We start from the raw sequence: 23,488 nt of genomic DNA, 5'->3' as shown, positions 1-23,488 counted from the left end.
TTCAGTAAGAAAATTGGTTTTTTCTCTGTAGGGGAAAAAAAGTACGTTCATGCGATGCCTTTTGGAAATAAAAAAAAAAAAAATTCTTATTTGTAACACAATGAACGTTTACGAAAGTGTCTTCCGGCCTTTTTTCCATCAGACTATAAATATTTTACAGTGTGTAATCGCTTATTTTGTAATATCCTGGCGCATTAATAATATCAATAATGAGAAAAAACCCACGCTTCCATCCTCCTATTCATATATATATATAAAGTACAGTAAATGCAAAAAAAAATGTGTCTTTTTTTCGGAAAAATTTGAAAAAAAACTATTTTACAATAAAATATTTTCAATATTCCTCTATATACTATATGCAGGGAATTTATACGTTTGATTAATTTTAATTTACAGCCGTGTAACTTGGCTCACGTAACAGGATATGACTGGGACAAAAGTTTCGGATTTCCCATATAATACAGGTTGTGTGTGTATAAAAAAAAAAAAAAGAAAAAAAAAATTATGGTGGTTCCACCTGTACTTCTCGCACATCTGTTGCAGTTATTATTCGCATTAATTTGCCTAAGAATTTAAAATTTCCACTTTGTTCATCGTAAATATAAAAAATATTTGATTTTTTTTTTTTAAAACAACTTTTTTATTTTTACGTTTTAATTTTTTTTCCCCGCATTTTGTATTTTTTTTTTGTTACTTTGCAATTTTATACTTTATATACATACATTGTTAGAGAACAATTTTGTTTTTATTTTCAAAAATTGAAATTTGTCAAAATATTAAATTAGAGATAATTTTTTTAAAAATTAATAAAAAAAATTGTAAGAGAAAGAAAAAGAATTGAAAAATTATAGATAAAAAATCCCATTCTAAATCCAGGCCTCGGATTACATGACTTTTTCTGCCTTTTTTTCGAAAATACGACTTTTTGTCGACTTATTTGCAAAAAGATGCGACTTTTTCGAATTCTTTTTTTTTACAAAAAATTTTTAACAAAATACATTTTTTTTAGTATACAATGCAGATCTTTTTCAGATTTTCTTTATTTCAATTATTTAACAAATTTTTAACTATAATTCTTCACTAAATTAATTTTTTTTTTTAATTTTAATGAAATTCTTCACAAATTCAATTATCTTAAATTATTTTCCAATTAAAAATTTTTTGCAATTGTTAACAATTTAAATAAAATCAAACAAAATTACCAAAAATTTCAATTAACAATCACTTGAAGTTGAATTAATTTTACAAATCTAAATTGTAAATCTAAAAATTCAATTAATTTTAAAAAATGTTATCTAAAATTATTTGATAAATTATTTTCAATTCTGTAAAATTTAATTATTGTCTGAAATTTAACAAAATCTTTTGAAATTTAATTTTTTAGAAAAAAAATAACTATTTTTTAAAGTTCAATTATTTTTAATAATTTTAATAAATCTTTAAAAATTTAATTATTTAAAAAAAGTTTTTAAAACTCTATAATTGACTTGTTTTCAGAATTTTTCTTTTAGAAATTTGTGTAATTTAATTAAAAGTTTTAAAGATTTATGTCTTCGATTTTGAAATAGAAATAAATTTTTTTGATAATATTCCTATAGAATTATTCTTATTAAAGAATTAATAGAATTAATATCTAATAATATTAATTATTTAAAGTAAAATACTTATTTACTAATTAAATTTAATAAAAAAAAAAAAAAAATCGCCCTTTTTGGAATGTAAATCGACTTTTTTGCGTCTTAAATTTGATCCGAGGCCTGTAAATCACTAAGTTCGATTGTGTAAATAATTTTCTTTGAATTAGTTTCGAAAATGAAAATCTCGATTAAATAAATATCAAATTTACTTAATCCACTGTCCAATACATTTTTTTTTTTTTCATAACATTATCAACTATACATTAGTATTTAGCGGAATGACAATTCACTGTAAATGTAGAAGTTTAAATATATAATTTATGCTAAATGTATACAAAAATTAATTCTCGAATGCATTAGTATTAACACTACACACTACTCAGCAAACCAGAAATAATATCATTCAGGTACGCACTTCAAATACTGTATTATCACAATGTATATATATATATATTTAAAATTTATATATTGTTTCTTCTTCATTATTTTTTTCTTTTCCTTTCTGAATAATGTATCATTTTTTTTTCTTTCATTTATACAATTATCTTAAAGATCTTACGTTACGATTTTCATTTTTTAAAATGCAACAAGCAACATTTTTTTTTTTTATATTTGCAAAAATTCATCAATAAAGTTTCAAAAAACATGTTTGATGTATTTTATATATAAAAAGCCAGTCGAACCTAGCAAAGCCTAAAAAATTCTATATATTGGAAAGGATTCTAGCCGGAGCCTATTTTTTTTCCCGTTTATTTACATACAGAAAAAGAGGATCGATTCTCTGTTTTTTCAAAAGTTTTTATCGCTTTTTGTAACATTAACATTATTTTTTTTCAATTAAAATATTTAATTTAATTTTTTTTTCAATCACTACAAAGAAAAAGTATTGAACAAATTTATTAAATTACCTTTTTTTTTTTTTTTTTTAAAAAAAAAGAACTTATCAGAGTAGCGAGAGTCGAATATTTTTTGTTCCATATATTCTTTCGACAGAATCGAAACTCATTATCATTGTTTTCGCTTTATGGAAGTTTTGATAATACATAAAAGAAGTGCAGGAAATATATTAACGAACTAACTTTAAATAGATATTTTGCTTAAAAGTCGAATAAACTTGAAATCTCGACGAGGCTAAAAAAGCATCAAGAAAGTCTTTAAAAAATGTTTTTGGGCAATCATTTATCAAAGTTTTATATTTTTTAAATCGTTGAGTATATCCACAAGGAATTCCACACATGTTCAATAACATTAACTTTCAATTATTATCTTTTTTTTTCCTAACTTCGTTAATATTTCAATCTGAACTTGTGTGGGAATTTCAAAAAACAGTTTAAAGATGCAAAAGCTTATTATTTAAAATTTCATAATATTTTTTTTTTTTTTGTGCGCAGGCCATGTTTATTGGTTGTCACTCTTCTAATTATTTTTTTCCCCCCTTTGTCATCCTCTTAATTTTATATTATAAATATAAATTTAATATACGTTAAATATAAAAAAAAAAAAAATTCAAAAAAAAAATTATATAAATTTAAGTAAATTATCTACTATTACATAAAATATAATATCGTTTTAATTTTCTTCTGAGATTCTTATTTTCAATAGTCCTTTAAAAAAAAAATCGATGGAAAATAAAATTTTAGTCTTATTAACTTTATAATAGAATATAAAAAATTCAGATTTCTTAACAATAATAAAAGATCTTAAATAAAATAAAAAAAAGTAAAATTTAAGAAATACAATTATGACAAAAAATTTTCCTATTTATAAATTGCATTTTAAATTTAAATGCAGGAAAAAAATTGTTTGCCTCTCTTTTATAGACAGAGTTTTAAAATTTTTACCAATAATTCAGATTTTATAAAATATTTTCTAAACAAATTTTAATTAAGTTAAAATATGTCAAAATTTTAAAATCTCTTAAAATAAACAAATTCAATTATAAAGGCAAAAATAGAATATTCAAATGTTTCACAAAATTTGAATGACTAATTCAAAAAAGAAACAAAAAAATACAATTTAAAATTTCCAATTTATAAAAAATTGAATTTCTTAAAATTTTCCTAAATCAAAAATTATAGTTTTAAAAAATGGCATTAAAATGGAAAATCGAATCAAATTTTCGACTTTGAAATTTAATTTAAAAATTTAATTTAAAAATTCAATTCAAATTGAATTCAAATTGTAATAATAATAAAATTTGAATTATTCAAAGTTAAAAATATAAAAATTTGAATTATTCAAAAATATAAAAAAAATAAATTAAATTTGTAACCTGTTTGAAGGATGACAGAGTCCTGAAATAATCTCTCTTTCTCTCTCTTTCTTTCTTTCTTTCTTTCTCTCTCTCTTAATGGTAGAAATGTTTAGTTACTTTGAAACGTCCAAAATGTAAAGAATTAATTTGTAAAAGTTCACTAGACTATTTGTTTTTTGTTTTTTTTTCATTTTTTCTCTCAAGTACGAATGAGACGTCGCAATGTATCTTGAGCAATGCGAGTCCAACCTTTACGCAAAAAGGTTTCTGTCGTTGACGGTAAAACTTTTATCGGCGATATAAAGTTGTGTCATGCATTTTGATTAGCATATGCTGCCCAGCGAGCGTCATCACTTTCATGTGTCAAATATCGGCAACCAATTTTCGATTCCAATTCCCTCAAGTCACACCACATTTGATAATCCTGCGGAAAAAAAAAATAAATAAATAAAAAAAGAAAAGTTATACAATTCACAATAAATGAAAAATATTTTTTTTTAAGGACTCAAAAAATATTTTGTAAAATTGAAAATAGTTTTTGTAATAAACAAATTATAATATTGGAAAATATTCCAAAAATGGGATTAATAATTATTTCTTTATTCCTTTGAATTTGAATTTTATAAATTTTTTTTTTTTAATTTTACGTAAAAAGATAAATATAAAATTTGAATTCATATTGTTTCTGCAAATATCTGTTATAAAAATCGATATTAAATAATTTTTTTATCATTACCTGACAAAAAAATATTTTTTTTCAATTGATATATTTTTTTAATTTTAAATTGTTTATTGCACACGATGGAATAAAAATTATTTTTCACATACCTGTAACCAAATGTGTTGCAAACTTTTGTCAACTGTGTACCTTTTTCTTTGCTTCACTTGCAGCAAATTGTTAATCAGATCGATAGCTAAAAATAAAATCGAAAATCAAAAAAATTGTCAAAAAAAGAAAAAGAAATTCTCCAACAGAAATTTTTGCCTTTCTCCTTCATTGAGAAAAAAAAACGAATTTTCATTAAGAAATAAAATTACAAACACTGCAAAATAGAGAAAAATTACAAAATTGTAAAAAAAAAGTAAAATTCAAATTAATAATTCAACAATGAAGAAAAATTAATTGGAAAAAAAAATTCAAATAAAAATTATGGAAATAAAAACTAATGATTAAAAAATTCAAATAAAAATTGTGTAAGTAAAAACTAATAATTGTTAAATTTAAATAAAAATAAAAATTATCTAAATAAATATCTAATAATTGGAAAATTCAAATAAAAATAAAAATTATATGCATAAAAAAAATATTAATTAGTAAATTCAAATTCAAATAACAATTATGAAAATAAATAACTAATAATTGGAAAATAAATATAAAAATTGTCGAAATAAAAAAGTATTAATTTGGAAAATTAAAATAGAAATCTGTAAGTAAAATTTTAATTGTAAAGTTAAAATTTAAAAAATTTAGAAATAATGATAAATTACTTACAAGTATAAAAATTAAATGAAAAAAAAAACTGATAATTGAAACAAATTTTTATTTTTAAATATGATAAAAAAAATTCCTAAATAAATTCAAAAAATTCAAAAAAATTTTTGCAAAAAAAGAAAAAAAAAATTCTCACCATCAGAAGAAATCTCCTTCCAAGGATACGGTGGATACATGAAAGCGGCATTTTGAATTTGTTCATTAATATCCTCGTCCTCGTTAAATGGAAAAGTTCCACTCAATGAAACATAAATAATAACTCCCACACTCCACATATCCAATGAACGATTATAACCCTTATTACGTAGTACTTCAGGCGCCAAATATGCCGGTGTACCAACGACACTACGTCGAAAGCTACGTTCACCAATAATACGTGCAAATCCAAAATCACAAAGTTTCACCTGTGTAAAATCACTGTCGCTACTCAATAGAACATTTTCTGGTTTTAAATCACAATGAACAATATTTTTACTATGTAAATGTTTGAGTGCAACGAGTATTTGTGTGACAAGAAATTTTGTTATACGCTCACTGAGCCTTCCTTTTTCAGAGCTTAATATCATTTCCAACATATCGCCTTTCAATTTTTCCATAACAACAAATATTCTCTCAGGCGTTTCAAACATACGATCTAAATTGACAACACCATTGTGCGATAAATTTTGTAATATTGCTACTTCGTTTTTTAATTGAGCTTCTTGTTTTGTTGGAAAGCGTAATTTATCAATAACTTTTATTGCAACTGCTCTATTTGTTTTACGATGTATACCACCGTAAACAATTCCAAATTGTCCAGAGCCAAGAACTTCGTCGGGGAAAATTTGATATAATTGTGACATATCAGTCACTGATTCCTCGGGTTCAGTCGATTGTTCCTGATCTGAAAATTGTAAATTAATATTTTAATTTTTGTTTTGTATTTTTCAATTTTTTTTTACCAATAGTTTTAGGATTAATAAATTATAAATATAAATTCTTTTCTAACAACTAAGGGGAGAATAAATTTTTATTTTAAATAATGTTTTATTACTCGTTGCTGAAGTAACAGGCAATAGAGCCTGTCTTATGCTAGTTTCCCAGGATCTTGCTAAATGTGCTCCAATTCCACTTTCGGGAGGAGGAACCGGTCCATTAGTTCCACTAAACATTGAATCTTCTCCCACATAATAATCTAAATTAGCTGTTCTTAATTCAAAACAGTGCATGGTTTCTAAAAACAGGCAAAAAAGTAACAAGAAATTTAATTAAAAGTTTGAAAAAAAAGAAGTTATTTTCAATATTTAAAAATTACTTCAATATTTTATTTATTTAAATATTAAAGTAAAATTATTTATTTTGAATAAATTACAAATATTATTATAATAAATAAAATGCCTTTATGTTTAAAATTAATGTAACACAATTTTAAATATTCTCATTATAAATATTTAAAATAAGAAAAGTATAAGAAACGTTACTTTAAATATTTTCCAATTTTTAAAATACGTTTTCAATATTTACACTAAAAAGAAAAAATTAAACTTTTAAAATATTAAAAATATCTTTTTTAAATGTTTGAAAAAAATATTTACGTGAATGAACTGCCGTTGGTGGTTCTATGGATAAAATTTCACAAAGCGGTATTTCTCTGTAATACTTTGATCCAGTATCACTTTGAAATAAAGTCAAAGATTTAGAATCTAATCTCCAATAATGTTTCTTTCTCTGTAAGAAGGAGAAAAAAAAACTTTTTTTTTGAATAAAATTCAAATTATAATCAATAAAATGATGCATTTATTGTTTAAAATTAAAATTATTATAACATAATTTTAATCAATAAAAAATATTATTCAATTTTATTTTTCTATAATAATTATCATAAATCTCTTACCATTGAATCACGATTTGTAAAATGTACCATCCAACCTTCTTTTAATACTTGTGAACCTCTTTTCTTTGTATGTTTAACACTTTGAACAATTCTCATTAAAGGAATATTATTGCTGGGAGTTGAGCTGCAGCTAAATGAATAATAAAATTTTTTTTAACACAATACAATTTTATTTTATCAATAAAAATTGATATCACAAAAATAGAAAAAGAAAAAAATATTAATCAAATTTTTGCAAAAGAATTGTTAACATAAAAGTATGAAATAAATTTTTTAGACAAATTATACATTTATTTTTTAAATAAAAAAAATTTTCTCAATTAAAATATAATTTACCTTGAAGGTCTGGATTTTTCCAAATTTTCAGTCGATATATCATGAGAAGAAGCAAACTCTGAGTATTTTCCATTCATTGTTTTTTCATCAGTTAAATAGGAAGTGAATTGTGCCGGTTGAGGCAGAGATTCTGCATCACTATCACCATCGCCTTCTTCATTTCTATCACATCTTCCTTCAGGTTCACTACCGACACCACTGTCCGGATATTCGATGCCTATAAAATTTTTCCTTTACTTAATAATTTTATTCAAAACTGTTTAAACAAAAATTGTAATTAACAATTAAATTTAATTAATTATTAATTAATTTAATTAATTAATTTTAATTTAAATTTGAAAAAAACAATTAATCAATAATATTAATTTATTTGAATAAAATTGTAATTTATTAATAAATTTACCTGCGTTGTCACTAGGATTCTCCCCAATGCAGTCTTTGGGAATTTTTTCTACACATTTTTTATGGGCATTATATTGGCAGTCTTTACATTGGAGGCCTTGTTTAAATAATCCACGTAATAATTTTTTACAAAGACCACAAACCGTTGGTCTTGTATATGTATGAACAACAAATGTGTGTGGAATTTTTATTCGCGTTGCCATTTCACGATCTACCCATACTGGTCTTCCTCCCAATGATGGTGAACGAGATTGTTTTGGTCCCACGATACTAGGTATTGCCTAGAAAAAAAAGAGAAAAAAAAAATTATTATTCTAAAATAAAAATAATAAAAATTTAAATATTTATTAGAAATATTATATTTCTATATTATATTCATAAATATAGAATTTATAGAAATAAAATTTATAAACAGAATTTAAAGAAATATAATTTCATTTATAATTTTGAGTAAAAACTATTTTTTTAAAAATATATTAATTCATAAGCAAGGAGGTAAATTACAAACACAGATTACATTAAAAAAAATGTTAATGAATTTTTATTTTCTTCAAATTTTAATATATTTCTTTTAGTGAATTTATTTCTATTATAGAATAAAAATTATTTTTACTTTCAAATTTTTTTCGAAGAAATGATAATAAAATGTTTTGAGAAATTCTCTATTTTCTTTTTTATTCTATAAAAATTGGAGTAACGGATAAAGAAAAGGACTACATTTTAAAAATAATAATTCGCCTTTATTTAAAATACTCAAATCACAATTTGTTCGGAATTTTCCTTTTTTGAATTGTGCATTTTATTCTAAACTCGATTGTTATTATATATTTATTATAATTACAATAATAATTATAATCTGTAATTATTCAGTTTATTAATTCTAAATAAAATATTTTCTCAATATTCAAAAATAGAAAAATTTAAGATTCGTCGTATTTGCTAAAAGGCATTTTAAAAATTAATTTTTCAATCAAAAATAAGGTTTTTTTTCTTTGCTACAAACAAAATAATACTAATAATAATAAACCATTTTACCGTACCTAATTTATACCAATAACCATCATAATTAAAAACATTTTTAAAAAATACTTTTTATTTTTAATACTTTACTTTTTTACTAGTTTCTATTTTTTTAAATTTATTTTTGAAATTTTATTTTTTAAATTCTATTTCAGTTATAAGAATTATATTGTCTCTTGATAAATATAGTGATAAAAAAAAATACTGAAAATTCTTTTTGGAAAATTTATATATATATTAAAAAAAGGGGAATAAATGAAAGCTTCTAAAAAAAAGTGAATAAAAAATGAAAAATTATTTAAGAAACTTTTTCCAGGGAAGAGATCTCACCAGCGTACTGTTGTTTTGACTTGTGTTTGGTGTTACATTCGTACTGTGATTATCGTCACTGGCACTTGTTAAACTACTCGTGGAACTTTGACTCGGCGATCTTGGAACATTCAATAATGTCGAACTAAGTCGTCTTTGACTCGAGTCTTGTGAACAATTATTTGGAACTCTAATAATACATCGTTTATGATAATTCATACCACATCCTGAAAAAAAAGCAAAATATTTTAACAAATTTTAATTTATTTCACTAAATTTCAAAAATTAATGCAATTTAATTAAGTTAATTAATAAAAATAAAAAAAAATTATATTTAATTTAATAAGATTCCAAAGTGGAAAAATTAATAATAAAAAAAAAGTTGCCATATCTTTATAGTAAAAAAGAAACAGAAAGTTTGATATAATTTTTTATGAAATTATAACGAAAAAAAAATCTGATTTCGTAACTTCAATATGAATTAGATTATTTTAATTTCCTTCGAGAATTCCAAGTTTCATAACTAAATTACCTTCGCATTTAAGACCTTGTCGAACAAGACCAAAGAGCATTTCACCACAAAAATCACAAAAAGTCGGAGCTTTATAAGAATGTACCGATAAAGCGTGAGGTCGAATTGGAATTTGCTCAGTTGGCACTTGTGCTGCAAAAAATTCAAAAAGTAATTAGAATTTCAAATTCTATAGATTCGAATAATAAATTATAAAAATAAATTTTTTTTTGTAATCAATTACAATGCAAATTATATATAAATCCCGATAAATTTTAATTTTAAAAAAACTACATATTTTTATTAATAAAAAAAATTTATTTAAAAGAACTGCTTTAAAAAAAACTGTTTTTATTATTAATAAAAAAAAATTTATTTAAACAAAGAAATCACGTTTTTCTGTATTTTTTTTTCAAAATAGAATCAAAGAAATATTTCCAATTTCCGCGTTGGAAAAAACTTTTGTCATTAACAGAAAGAGAATTGCATTTCTCATTTCGCAAAAGTGTATAGAACTTTGGATTTTAATAGAAAAAAAAAAAAAAAGTCACTTACCAGTGAGAACTATTTCAACTAAAGTTTCATCAACTATTTCCATTGCATTTGTAATGAGTTGAAGGATATTAATTGAATTGTAATCGTGTTTAAATAACAAAAGTCTATCGAACAATTGACTTAAGCCATGATCAGGACACTTGCTATTTATAAAATCACAGGCAAATTCCTTTAAAGACTTGAGTGTCAATTGGCTAGAATCGACAGTTACTGTATCGCGGAGCAATCCAAATTGAAAGAGAAATGTTACTTCGGCAGCCTCCATTTTTTTTGTGTTCCTTTTTCTTTTCTTCTTCTTCTTCAAAAATCCTTTTTCTGTTTCACTGAAATTGAAAAAAGAAAATAAAATCAATTCGCGAATATATATATATTTTTTTTAAAATTATGTCTTCATTTTACTGTAAAATTTAATATCGATTATAAAGTTTATTATTAACCGACTGATGCGCAAAGAGGGTATAATATTATTTACACTTTTTACATTCTTTGAGAGAAAGAAAAATTAAATGATTTAACAGATTTTAAAATAAAAATTTCCTCTTTATTTTTATAATAAAATTTTATTTTAATAAAATTTATTTTAATAAAATTTTATTTACTTTAAAAGTTGAAATTAAATTCTTTTTTTTTTATGTGAAAAATTCAAATAACGTAAATTAAGAATTATTATTCCAACTCATGAAGAATAAAAATTTTATCAATTGAATAAAATCTGCGTTGTCGAGTTATTAAATTGAAAAGGGTTTGAAAGATTTCTAGAAATATGCAGTTAATATATACATATAGATGGCAATATAAACAAAGGAGGAAAAAAATAGAGCGACATTGATTATTGAAAAGCAAATAGAATTAAATATGAAATAATAAATAATGGAGAGAGAGAGAGAGAGAGAAAGAGAGATGAAAATGCCGAGAGGAATATTTTAAATCGCAAATAATTCGTACGCAGATTTATATTTTCTGCATTTATCACATATTTCTATTAATTTTTCTATATATAAAATGTAAATATTCTTTTTTATTTTCAAATAAAAATATTAATTAATAAATAATGAAAATAAAATATCAAAAATAAATAATAAATAAAAATGATTAATAAAATTATTTACCGGTCAATTTATTATTCAAAGTTAATTATTATTTCTAAAATTAATTTTTATAATAAATGGAAAAAAAATGAAAATAATAAACTTGTTTCTTTTTCAAATGAAAAAATATTTAATTTTAAATTAAAATAAAAATTCGCATAATAAAAAAATAGAACAATATTACGTGGAATGATGAAAAAAAGTTGATGTTTCGTGAAAAATTGATAACGGTGTTTTTTTTGTTTTTCGAAATCACAAAAAAAGAAACCGGCTGGTACAATTTGAGAGTTTCAATGATAATGTAAAAATAATAATAAATACAATTGATTTAATGTAAAATATGTTTCGATATAAATGATGAAAAATTGAATGCGGTCCAGTAAGATGCGACAACACATATGTATATATAAAATATCGAATGTTTTAAACGTTTTGCTTTTGACACACTTTCATTGTGATGACATTTTACAGTTATCTCCAGTAGGTCGACTCACCTTTTTGCTCCGATACATTCAATACTTCCTCACCATCAGGGCTCTGTAGAATTTTTTTTTTTTTTTTTTTTATTTATTTATTAACACTTAAAACATTTTTCAGATCTTTTTTTGTTTGAGATTTCCGCGAGAAATTTTATTTTATTTTTTTTGTTATTGCTTCAAGTTGTTTTTTCTCAACATTTTTGTAAAATGTTGATATTGTGGAGTTTCGAAAGAAAAGACTGACTTCCACGTACGAAGCACAGTACTGGTGTGTCTTTTTAATACAGTGTCAGATATACAATCAAAGTGGTACAGGCACAAATACACATAAGTAGGGAGAGACTTTCATCCAACACAAAGATATTATAATATCCCTCCATTCCCGCGGAAGGAGAACGATATTGAAAAGAGAGAGAAGAAGAAGAAGAAGAAGCGTCACTTCAACAACTGATGAGGGGGCGTACTAAAAAGCGGTAGATTCAAATAATAGAAAATACAAGTCTAGAAAGAGATTTTCGAAAAGAAAAAAGTATAAAGGATTATTAGTTTGAAAATAGATATTTTTTTCGCTTAAAATACTCACTTTTTGTCTCAATATTCTCCGATTTTTCAAAATGTTCCTTAGAAGAAGATTAATAACTTCTTTTTTCCAATAAATAAAAATTTCTCGTCAATTATTTTTCTCGAAAATGTCCATCCTGAAAAAGAAATAAAATAATTAGTATCAAATTTACTTCAATAAATAATAATAATAATAGTATTAATTAAAATATTTTTAAATTATTACTAACAAAATTAATGATAATTTAATAATAAAATTTAAATTAATAATTAAGATATTTACTGGCCTCGGATCAACTTTAAAAAGCAAAAAAATTCGATTTTTTAATTTAATTAGTTAATAAATATTTTATTTTAAATATCTAATATTATTGTAGATTATTTAATTTATTTTTTCATTCCTTAATAAGAATAATTCTCCGAGAATATTATCAAGAATATTTATTTCGAATATTTCAAAACCAAACTAAATTTTCAAAATTTTAATTAAGTAGAACAAATTTCTAAAAAAAAAAAATGTTAAGTTCCTTTAAAAAAATTTTTTAAATCCTTATTTATGCAAATAATTTTAATTTAAAATTTTTGCATTGTTTTTAGTTTTAATATTAAAAAAAAAAAAAACTTCGGAAAATAATTAAGTTGAAGCTTTTTTAAATATTTGAATATTTAAAGAAATATTGAAATTATTAAAAATAATAATTGAATTTTTCAAAAGTTACAGTTAAAATTTTTAGAAATAATTGAATTTTAAATAAATTTTTTAAAATTTCACAAAATAGCAAAGAATTTATCAAATAATTTTAGATAACATTTTTTAAAAATAATAATTGAATTGAAAATAGTTTAAGATAATTGAATTTATAAAAAATTTAATTAAAAAATAATTAAAAGAATAATTTAAAGAATAATTTTAGTTAAAAATTTGGTAAATAATTGAAATTAAAAAGATTTGAAGAAGATTTGTAGTGTATAATAAAAAAAGACATATTTTGTGTAAAAATTTTGTAAAAGTAAAAAAAAAAATTCGAAAAAGCAAAAAAAGTAAAATAATCGTATAATCCGAGGCCTGCAATTAGAAATAATAATAATAATTATTATTAATTAAAATAATATTTTAAATTACCAACAAAACTAATGATAATTTAATAATAAAATTTAAATTAACAATTAGTTATTTGTTATTACAATTTTAATATTTTTGTTTATCGCAAATGAAACTAATTTCGTTCTTGTTTAATTAAAAAAAAAAAATATTGACAAAAAAATTAATTCGCTAATTGGAAATTATAATTACAAAAAAATAAATTATTCATGTAAAACTATGGAAATAATGACTTAAAAAAACAAATTGATTTAGAAAAATATAGAAAATGTGATTTAAAAAAATATTTTTAAATAAAATAAAAATAAAATAGTTTATTAAATTAAATAAAAAAAATTAAAATAAAATAAAATAATAAAATTTAAATTACAATGATTATGAGAAAAAAGGAAATTAAACGAAATTAGTTGTACAAAAACATTAAAATTGTGTATACAAAAGCGTTTATTAATGATTACTGTACATTGAATTAATATTAATTATAATTATAATCATTTTATAATTAAAAATTATAATTATTGATTATAATTACTCATCAGGTACAACTTATGAATAGTCATACAGACTTTATTTTTTTTTTTGTAAACGACAAAATCATGTTTTTAGTTTCTCCTCCTGTGCGAGTAATTGATTTTTAATTTTTTGCAAAAGCTCCTTTTTCACAGTGTCTGGAACGAGACTTCTTGCTTTTGGCGTCACTGAACCCAATAATGAATCATAAGTAACGTCCTGTCCATTTTCCTTAATAATATCTTTGCAAATTATTTTCACTTGATCCCTCCAACCACATTCAACAAGACGACGTCGTAAAAGTTCCTTTAATCTAGAAAAAAAAAATCAAAACAAAACTCTAACCAAATTCTTTAATAGAAAATAATTACAAATTTTTTTAGTAAATTTATCTAAATCAATTATTGTTATTAAATTCAAAAAAGGCAAACTACCGGTTAGAATACAAAGAAATATATTTACCCATCGCGATCTCCTGACATCACTAATTTTTGATGTGCTGCACTTTTCATCGTTGATAATTTTTCTTAATAAAAAAAAAAAATAGTTTGATTATAATCTTATAATTAAATGAAGCAAATGATCTTTTTTTTTTTGACGTTTTTCTCTGTTTATGTTTTTATCGTTTAGAGGTTATGTTTAAATAGTAATTCGAAAATACACCAAAAGATGGCGCGATTTTTTTTTTTTTAAATTTAAAAATAAAATAATTATATTGTAAATTAATAATTATTTTATTAATCACAATCAATAAAAAGAGTAAAACAGAAAAATTTGACCTAAAAAAAATTCTTACAATAAAAAGATAGTAATTTAAATACATTAAATGTCAAAAAAAAAAAATTAAAAGTGCTAAATAATAAATATATTTTTTAATAATTACAATATAAATATTTATATATATATTTATTCGTTTTTAATACCTAAAGACAATTTATCTAAAAGTTTAAATGCATATAAGACGTACTCTAAATTCACAAGATTTCTTAAAGTCCAAGAAATCATTTAAAAACAATTGCATCCTTGTGCTTTATCACAAATATTATGACATTTCTTAAAATTTATTTCTAGAAATATCTAGAAGGATATTTTTTTTTTCTTCTTACATCAATTAACTGAGAAAAGCGTTTAAAAAAAGTTTTTATACCTAATATTTATATATATATATTAATTGGTAGACTAGATTTCCTAAAATAAAATTGGAGTCTATATATGTAAAATACATATATAAAAATTAAAATTGGAAACCGTATGTCACAATAGTTAGAAAAAAAACAGAATTTGTTTTTTTTTTTTTGTTATATTACAAAATGCCGCTTAAACGAGGCATATTTATAATATTGATTAATTATCTTAATTTCTTTTTTTTTTCCTTTTTAAATTAAGATGAATCAACATTAGTCTCGGGATTCGTTATTTCGACTTCAGGTATTTCATTTGGTAACAATGCAGACTCTCTGCTTGGCATCTCGATTCAATCTGTCCGAGTAACATTTCTCGATATATTTGAATTAGTGCGGTAAAGATAGACTTGTAATAATATTGATACGTCAATTAACACTTGTAGTGCTCCACAAATTCCAAATTGAATTGGTGCATCGCGATGTATAAAATAACAAGTCTTAAATGTATCGCCACATGTCCACATCAACACCATCACAACACTGAAAATTTTAATGCGATATTTATTTATTATTCAGATTCACAATTTTTTTGTTTTTTTTTTGTTTTAATATTCAATAATTATATTTCATTTATTAAGTTTTTTTGGAACTGTCTTTTTTTTAATTTTTATTATCATATTTAATTTAATTTAATTTAATTTTAACTTAACTGAATTTTAATTTCAATTTCAATTTGTCAGGAAATTCTGTGAAAATTTAGCAGAATTTTCATAGGACAGATTTTTTATTTAACCAAAATTTTATAAAGCACAATTTTCATTTCATTTAATTTGATTTCTAATTAAAAGAATTTTTTCTTAGAGTCTATACATATATTTAACCGAATTTTCACATAAATTTTTCATTTAACCAACATTTTTATTTAATCGGATTTCTATTTAATCAAATATCAAATTTACAGATTTTTTTACACAAAAGAATTCTTATTTACCTAAATATTCTCTCAACAAATTTTTTTATTTAACCAAAATTTTATAAAGCAGAATTTTCATTTAATTTAATTGAATTTCTAATTAAATTTTTGAGTCTGAATTTTCATATAAATAAATTTCTATTTAACTAAAATTTTTAATTAATCAAATATAATATATCAATTTTGCAGAATTTTTATTTAACTGAATTTTCCATTAAAAATATTGTTTTATTTAATTAAATTTCAAAAAGAAGAATTAATTTAATTTAACCGAAAATCTAATTGAGAATTTATATTTAATCAAATTTTTGTATAATATTCTTTATATTATTATATTTCTTAATTCAGGCCTCGGATTGATTTTAAGGCGCAAAAAAAAGACGATTTATATTTCAAAAAAGTCGATATTTTATTTTAATTAAATTTAATTAGTTAATAATTATTTTACTTTAAATAATTAATATTATTAAATATTAAATCCATTTTATTAATTCCTTAATAATAATTCCATAGGAATATTATCAAGAAAATTTATTTCTATTTCAGAATCGAAGAAGTAAATTTAAAAATTTTTTAATTAAGTTAGACAAATTACTAAAAACAAAAATTCTGACAATTTTAGAGTTTTTGAAACTTTTTTAAATAAATGAATTTTTAAAGAAATATTAAAATTATTAAAAATAATTGAGCTGTGAAAGAGTATTTTTTTTTGAAAAAATATTAAATTTTAAAAGGTTTTAAATTGAAATTTTTTAAATTGGAATTTTTTAAAATTGAAATTTCTTTTAAATAAAAATTTGTATCGATAGAAATTTGCTTTAAAAAAAATAATTGAATTTTTTTTTATATTATTATTATTATAATCCAAAATATTGATCATTATTTTTTTTTACAATACTACTAAATTACTATTATTATTTATTTAATTGAAATAAAAAAATGTGGTTTGATTTTAATAATTATCGTTTTTTTTACGCATTTTACTATTTTATTATGTAACTTTTCCTCAAAGACTATATAGTCGCAGTTATATATATTTTCATATAATTTATCGTCAAGAAAAAATAAAAATGAAAAGATAAAATGACACACACAAACCTCATGCCTTCCGTTGACTTATTACCGCAATTGCGTATAAATTGAGGTACGCCTAACATTGCTTCAGTTAATACAGCCAACAATCCCACTATCTCAACGAAAATAAGAACATCCACGAAGAAATACATTAAAGCTCCACAAATCATTCCAAAGATCAGGATAAAGTTGAGATACGATTGGAAGTCTGTCCATTTCCAAAAGAATTTAATGTCCAAATCTATTGAAATTAGTAGTAAAAAAAAAAAAAAAGAAAGCACAATGATTGTTTTTTTTTCTTCTCCTGTTTAGTCAATTCTGTTGCTTTGAAAAAGGAACAGAATTCAATTTGTTTTAGAAATCACGAGAAAAAAAAAATGTAAATTTATTTATAATTACAAAAATTTCGTCAATATTAATTTTTTAAACGAAAAAATTACAAAATCAAAAAAAAATAATTGCAAAAAAATTTTGTTTGTAAATAAACAAATTACAAAATTAGAATTTTCAGAAGAAAAAAAATTATTTTCAGCATAAAATTAGTTGCATATTATTAAAAAATAAAAATTTAATTCTCTTACCAGTAAAAACTCTTTCTCTGGATTTTATAATTTGATTTTTGGCACGGATATTAATACACAGCCTAATCATTAGAAGCATTGTGATAATCATAAGAATACTTTGTAATAATAAAGGCAATTCGAATCGTTTTCCAAACCTAAAAATCGGGGAAAAAAATACATTTATTAATTTTATTATTGTAGATTATAAATAAAAATACATTTTTTTTTTTAAATTATCACCAAGAATGAAAATGAAATAAAATAATAAAAAATAACTCAATAAGAATAAAAATATTAAATAATTTTAAATTAGTAAAATTTTGTAACACTTTTATTGATATTAATGAAAATTAATTCACGATTTTAAAACATGAAAGTGAATTATAATTTACATTTAATTGTTTATGAATAATTTCAACACAATTGAATTTAAATTTGTAAACAAAGTATATTAATTAATTTATTAGTATTTTTTTTTTTTTGTTAATACATACCAGAAAAGGATCCGCAGAGTATTGGCAATTAATAGAGCTAAACAAACATAAAGTGAAAAACCCTCAGGATCTTCTTTATTTTTAATTTGTCTATATTGTGGAATATATGGCACAACACCACCAAAAATCATTGCACCTGATGCAATCCATCCAGCGACATTTGCAAATGTTATATCCTCCCAATTCTCCAACATTTTTGTTTCGTTAAAATTTTATGATTTTCTAAACGTGGCATTTAAAGATAAGCTAACTAATTGAAATGTAACCTTTTCATCACAGAAAAAATATATCAAAAGTTACAATCAAGTTATGATATATATGATGATTCATCGCGTCAATATCTTAATCATTATTTATTTCTTGTTTTGTGTAACTGAAAAAAAAATAACCTGTTGATAAAGAGAATGTATGTAATATATATTAACATATATAATGAATAATGCAAACAAAAAAAAATTAAATCATACAAAAATCTATATTCAAATATAGGTTATGTTTTATAATTATTAAAATTTTACTATCATTAATTTCTTTTGATTTTAATGAATGATTTTTGAATATTTAAATTGTTAACTACAATTAATAATATTAAGTTTAGAAAAAAAAAATGGAATAAAAATTAATTTTTTACCTTAGAAATGTTTTGTTAGAAATGTCAAAACAAAAGTGTCACCACACGCCATCAGCTGCTGACGATGATTATTGGAACTAATTCTTAACCTCGCCACACAATTCACGGATCTTTAATTTGTATATGATTTTTAAAGTTTTTTAAAAACAATTTTTTAAAAAATTGCACATTTTTGATTGAATAAATGATAAAAAAAATAATATCATTTAATTCTTCTAATTGAAAAAAAGTAAGTTTTCTATTTTTCAATTTTGCAAATTGATATTTTTTTGGCACATTCGCATTATTTTCAAATACAAAAAACCTACTTTTTCATAATAATAAAAATATTTTTAAAACAAAATTTGATTCTATTGTTTAGTGTAATAATGGATTTCTTTTTTCTTTTTTTTTCTATTAGAATTATGGCATCATCCAGGGCATTAGGATATCAAATTCTACGACAAAAACGTTTTTTATATAATTTATCAAGTACTTCATTGTGTTGCATAAAAACTCCTATTATTAATTCTCAAGCTTTTTATTCAAATAATCAAAATAGTATGCCAATAAAAAGTGAACAATCGAATTCTAAAAATCAAATTCAAACTGGATTTGCGGATGTAGGTAAAAAAAAAAATTATTTTTTTACTTTATTTTCCATTTTTCCTATTTTAAGGGGAGTCACATCAACCTTTATTTTCAGTCTTGTAAAAAAAAAAATCAAAATTTTAATTTGTGACCATTTTAGAATTTTTATTTTCTGCAAAAATTAACTTTTAAAATTATAAAAGCGTTGAAGAAAAATTGGCGATAAAAAAAAAAAAAAAAAAAATTGTAAAAGAAAATAGATATTTAAAATGTTAAAGTTTTTTTAGACTTTAATTTCTAAAATAGTCAAAAATTTTATTTTTTTTCACCATTAAAATATAAAAGGACTTAAAAAAAAGGATGATGATTCCCGTTAATAAAAATTTTGAAAAAAAAAATATAAAAATTTTCTTTCATTGTTTATAGTCAAAGAAAACACAAAATCCGCTTGGTACTTGAGTGTAATTGTTGGAGGAATTGGAATTACTGCTTGTATTTTTTATACAATATTAAAAGAATTATTTTCCGAAAGCAGTCCAAATGGAATTTATAAAAAAGCCGTGAAACGATGTTTACAAGATTCGCGAGTTTTAGATGCACTTGGGGAACCCGTTAAGGCATACGGGGAAGAAAGTCGTCGAGGACGACGAAATCACGTGAGGTATATTTGATTTTGAAAAATTGTATTTTCAAAATATTAGTTTAATTTAAATTAATAATTTATTTACAAAATTTCCAACTAATAGAATTTTCAGTTAAATAGAATTTTCAGCTAAATAGAATTTTTATTAAAAAGAATTTTCATTAAATTGATTGTAAGCAAATTTCTCACATTAAGACGAATTTTTAATTTAATCGAATTTTATAAAGCAGAATTTTCGTTTAATTTAATTGGAATTTCGAATTAAAAGAATTTTCATATAAAATTTCTATTTAACTATATTTTTATTTAATCGAATTTCTGTTTAATCAAATATTAATTTTGCAGATTTTGAATGTAAGCAAATTTTCACATTAAGATGAATTTTTATTCAACCGAATTTTTGAAAAAAAATCTGCCAAGAGGATATTTAGCTAAATAAAAAATATATTTAATAAAAATCTGCTAAATGGACAATTAAATAAAAATTCAATTAACCCCTTAACTGCTGATGACAATTTGAAACACAAAATTGTCGTCATCGCAGTTAAGGGGTTAAATAAGAATTTTGGTTAAATAGAAATATATTTATATGAAAATTCGGTTAAATACAGACTTAAAGAGTAATTTAATTAGAATTTTAATTAGAAATTCAATTAAATGAAGTAAATATTCTGCTTTATAAAATTTGGCTAAATAAAAAAAATTTGCCGAGATGATATTCAGTTAAATAAAAATTCTGTTGAGTAAAAAATCAGCAAAATTAATATTTCATTAAATAGAAATCCGATTAAATAAAAATTTTTGTTACAATTTTTTTTGAGTCTATATTTAACCAAATTTTCTTGTAACTTAATTTCAATTCAACTAAAAATTTTTATTTAATCGGCTTTCTATATTTAATTAAAATAAATATAAATTTTGCAGATTTTTTACTCAACAGAATTTTTATTTAATCCAATTTCAGTTTAATCAAATATTAATTTTGCAGATTTTGAATGTAAGCAAATTTTCACATTAAGATGAATTTTTATTCAACCGAATTTTTAAAAAAAATCTGCCAAGAGGATATTTAGCTAAATAAAAAATATATTTAATAAAAATCTGCTAAATGTACAATTAAATAAAAATTCGATTAAATAAGAATTTTGGTTAAATAGACATTTATTTATATGAAAATTCGGTTAAATACAGAATTAAAGAGTAATTTAATTAGAAATTTAATTAAATGAAGTGAATATTCTGCTTTATAAAATTTGGCTAAATAAAAAAAATTTGCCAAGATGATATTCAGTTAAATAAAAATTCTGTTGAGTAAAAAATCAGCAAAATTGATATTTGATTAAATAGAAATCCGATTAAATAAAAATTTTAGTTACATTTTTTTTGAGTCTATATTTAACCAAAATTTCTTGTAACTAAATTTCAATTCAACTAAAAATTTTTATTTAATCGGCTTTCTATATTTAATTAAAATAAATATAAATTTTGCAGTTTTTTTACTCAACAGAATTTCTATTCAATTCGAACTTACAGAGTTAGTTGAATTTTCATTTGGTAGGCATTTTTTGTAAAATTAAAATCAGGCTAAATGAAATTTAAATAAATAAATTTCTCAAAAATTCGACCTATAATTGAAATTCAGTTCAATAAAAATTTTAAAAGAATTTAAAAGTTAAAAGAAATTTGGTTAAATAAAAATTTGGTTAAATAGAAATATCAAATGGAAATTTAGGAAATAGAAATTTAGTTAAATAAAAATTCGGTTAAATATAGAAATTCTGCTAAAACTACGTACGAATTTAATTGTATTTTAATGTTCTATTTTCGATTATCATTTTCTTGATTTTTGTTTTATTTTCGCTTAACATCATTTTCTTCATTTCAGACACAATATTTTCATACAAAATGGAGTTAAACACATAAGGATGCAATTTTACGTTCAAGGAATTCGAAAAAGGGGCACTGTTAACTTAGAAGTCAAAGAAGTAAATTAAATTATTTTTTTTTTTGAAATTCATTTTCTATTTTTAGTAAAATATCTAAATTTCTATATTTTTGTAAATAAATTCACAATAATTAAATTAAATCTTCAACATAATTTTTTTTTCTTACAGACAAAAAGTGGAGATTTTGAATATAATTATTTAATTATAAAATTGGAAGACATGCTTCGCTCAACTATTATTTTGGAAGACGGTCGCAATTCCGTTAAAAATACAACTTCATCTGATGAACTACCATCTCCATTGTTTTGAATATTTACAAAATCAGAAAAAAAAAATGTTTGAATTCCCTTATTTTGAGAAATTATTTCTCAAATTAGTTCATCATCTTCCTGTAAATATTTATATATTTTTCATTTTATATAAAAAAAACTTTTTAGATATTTGTTGTTGAATTAACAGAAAAAAAACGTAATTGACGATTTATGCTATTAAAAATAAAAAATGTTATTCAAAAAAATAATATTTTTCCCTGTTATACTTTTTTTATTTCTTTTCCTTATTTAATTCTCTCAATTAATTCTATAAAGGGTTATTAAGTAATTTATTTTTTTTTTAATATAAAAAAAAGACTAAAAGCTTTGTTCAGCTTCTTTTTTTTCAATTTGAATCTTTCACGGTTGAGCGATAATTATAAGACGGGGTGTGTCGAGGATACATTGGATTACATACGGAATTGTATAATATATATATGCATCGTTCTTTTTTAATTGTCTTTGCAAAAATCATAATTTCAATACCATATAAATATTTACGATAATCGAAAATAAATAATTAAAATATAAATTAAATTCCATAAACTATTTTGAATTTCATAGGAACATTTCCATTTTGTCGAATTTTAATAAATTAAAATTTAATAATATTGAAGCAAATGTTTTCATTATGAAATTTTTATTAAAGCAAACTTCAATTTAGCAGAATTTCAAATTTTTTTAATTAATAAATTCTTTAGTTCCCTGAATTTTTATATTTAACAGAAATAAAAAAAATTTCGATATTAAAAATAAATTCATTTTTAAAAATTTGTTTTAAAAGTTTTATCTAATTAGCTTTGTCAAATTAATGATTTCACACCAAATCAAGTGTAAAGATAATAATAATAATGAAGAAAACGTGGGCGAATTAATGACTTTATTTTGTCATTTTTAATTGTTAATTCAATTAGCGTTATCAATTAACATTAACGCACAAAAAATTATTTAAAAACAATATTTTATTAATATAATATAATTAATGTTGAAAGTAAAATATAATGACTGACCTGAAGAAAAGAAGCGGCTA

General features: G+C 21.6%; 4 protein-coding genes across 7 annotated transcripts; 1 reads left to right on the top strand and 3 right to left on the bottom strand.

The window, feature by feature from the left end:
- Nucleotides 1-1,825: 1,825 nt before the first annotated feature.
- Nucleotides 1,826-12,680, bottom strand: LOC127285221 (serine/threonine-protein kinase D1). Of its 2 annotated transcripts, none has more exons than XM_051311112.1 (12): nucleotides 12,540-12,680; nucleotides 10,390-10,712; nucleotides 9,856-9,987; nucleotides 9,345-9,550; nucleotides 7,996-8,275; nucleotides 7,593-7,809; nucleotides 7,257-7,386; nucleotides 6,958-7,090; nucleotides 6,417-6,596; nucleotides 5,520-6,266; nucleotides 4,720-4,805; nucleotides 1,826-4,315 (listed from the first exon to the last, which is right to left on the bottom strand). In XM_051311112.1, the coding sequence occupies exons 2-12, from the start codon at nucleotides 10,652-10,654 to the stop codon at nucleotides 4,202-4,204; spliced, it is 2,490 nt and encodes an 829-aa protein (XP_051167069.1). In that variant the 5' UTR covers nucleotides 10,655-10,712; nucleotides 12,540-12,680; the 3' UTR covers nucleotides 1,826-4,201. The 2 variants fall into 2 exon arrangements, with proteins under 2 accessions (XP_051167069.1, XP_051167068.1); XM_051311111.1 differs by lacking the exon at nucleotides 12,540-12,680 and adding an exon at nucleotides 11,972-12,412.
- Nucleotides 12,681-14,045: 1,365 nt separating this feature from the next.
- LOC127285239 (transcription and mRNA export factor ENY2) lies at nucleotides 14,046-14,740 on the bottom strand. The gene is made up of 2 exons (XM_051311143.1): nucleotides 14,592-14,740; nucleotides 14,046-14,442 (listed from the first exon to the last, which is right to left on the bottom strand). Exons 1-2 carry the CDS (start codon nucleotides 14,639-14,641, stop codon nucleotides 14,214-14,216), a joined length of 279 nt encoding a protein of 92 aa, XP_051167100.1. The 5' UTR covers nucleotides 14,642-14,740; the 3' UTR covers nucleotides 14,046-14,213.
- LOC127285235 (solute carrier family 66 member 2) lies at nucleotides 14,661-23,487 on the bottom strand. Of its 3 annotated transcripts, XM_051311136.1 has the most exons (6): nucleotides 23,469-23,487; nucleotides 18,989-19,098; nucleotides 18,358-18,730; nucleotides 17,882-18,018; nucleotides 17,325-17,541; nucleotides 14,661-15,793 (listed from the first exon to the last, which is right to left on the bottom strand). In XM_051311136.1, the coding sequence occupies exons 3-6, from the start codon at nucleotides 18,549-18,551 to the stop codon at nucleotides 15,604-15,606; spliced, it is 738 nt and encodes a 245-aa protein (XP_051167093.1). In that variant the 5' UTR covers nucleotides 18,552-18,730; nucleotides 18,989-19,098; nucleotides 23,469-23,487; the 3' UTR covers nucleotides 14,661-15,603. The 3 variants fall into 3 exon arrangements, with proteins under 3 accessions (XP_051167093.1, XP_051167094.1, XP_051167095.1); XM_051311137.1 differs by lacking the exon at nucleotides 23,469-23,487 and having other exon boundaries at nucleotides 18,358-18,746; nucleotides 18,989-19,087; XM_051311138.1 differs by lacking the exon at nucleotides 23,469-23,487 and having other exon boundaries at nucleotides 17,325-17,508; nucleotides 18,358-18,746; nucleotides 18,989-19,087.
- Nucleotides 19,071-22,667, top strand: LOC127285236 (mitochondrial import inner membrane translocase subunit Tim21). The gene is made up of 5 exons (XM_051311139.1): nucleotides 19,071-19,217; nucleotides 19,389-19,594; nucleotides 19,985-20,219; nucleotides 22,087-22,186; nucleotides 22,316-22,667. The coding sequence occupies exons 2-5, from the start codon at nucleotides 19,393-19,395 to the stop codon at nucleotides 22,454-22,456; spliced, it is 678 nt and encodes a 225-aa protein (XP_051167096.1). The 5' UTR covers nucleotides 19,071-19,217; nucleotides 19,389-19,392; the 3' UTR covers nucleotides 22,457-22,667.
- Nucleotide 23,488: the final 1 nt, after the last annotated feature.

This window comes from Leptopilina boulardi, unplaced genomic scaffold (assembly GCF_019393585.1).
Source record: "Leptopilina boulardi isolate dan_hultmark-lab unplaced genomic scaffold, ZJU_Lbou_2.1 LbouV2_330, whole genome shotgun sequence".
NCBI lineage: Eukaryota > Metazoa > Arthropoda > Insecta > Hymenoptera > Figitidae > Leptopilina > Leptopilina boulardi.
The sequence above is the reverse complement of the archived record's forward strand: the minus strand, read 5'-3'. Positions and strand labels throughout refer to the sequence as shown.

What these genes read in the sequence shown, in the direction of transcription:
- LOC127285221 (XM_051311112.1), bottom strand. Translation starts at nt 10,654, where the DNA reads ATGGAGGCTGCCGAAGTAACATTTCTCTTTCAATTTGGATTGCTCCGC. An exon ending in GTCAAAACAACAGTACGCTG is followed by an intron (nt 8,276 to 9,344) that starts GTGAGATCTCTT and finishes TTTTTTTTCTAG; the next exon opens with GCAATACCTAGTATCGTGGG. An exon ending in GAAGGAGATTTCTTCTGATG is followed by an intron (nt 4,806 to 5,519) that starts GTGAGAATTTTT and finishes TTTTATTTTTAG; the next exon opens with CTATCGATCTGATTAACAAT.
- LOC127285239 (XM_051311143.1), bottom strand. Translation starts at nt 14,641, where the DNA reads ATGAAAAGTGCAGCACATCAAAAATTAGTGATGTCAGGAGATCGCGAT. An exon ending in ATGTCAGGAGATCGCGATGG is followed by an intron (nt 14,443 to 14,591) that starts GTAAATATATTT and finishes TTTTTTTTCTAG; the next exon opens with ATTAAAGGAACTTTTACGAC.
- LOC127285235 (XM_051311136.1), bottom strand. Translation starts at nt 18,551, where the DNA reads ATGTTGGAGAATTGGGAGGATATAACATTTGCAAATGTCGCTGGATGG. An exon ending in ACTCTGCGGATCCTTTTCTG is followed by an intron (nt 18,019 to 18,357) that starts GTATGTATTAAC and finishes CCCGATTTTTAG; the next exon opens with GTTTGGAAAACGATTCGAAT. An exon ending in AAGTCAACGGAAGGCATGAG is followed by an intron (nt 15,794 to 17,324) that starts GTTTGTGTGTGT and finishes TAAAATTTTCAG; the next exon opens with TGTTGTGATGGTGTTGATGT.
- LOC127285236 (XM_051311139.1), top strand. Translation starts at nt 19,393, where the DNA reads ATGGCATCATCCAGGGCATTAGGATATCAAATTCTACGACAAAAACGT. An exon ending in GGACGACGAAATCACGTGAG is followed by an intron (nt 20,220 to 22,086) that starts GTATATTTGATT and finishes TCTTCATTTCAG; the next exon opens with ACACAATATTTTCATACAAA. An exon ending in TTAACTTAGAAGTCAAAGAA is followed by an intron (nt 22,187 to 22,315) that starts GTAAATTAAATT and finishes TTTTTCTTACAG; the next exon opens with ACAAAAAGTGGAGATTTTGA.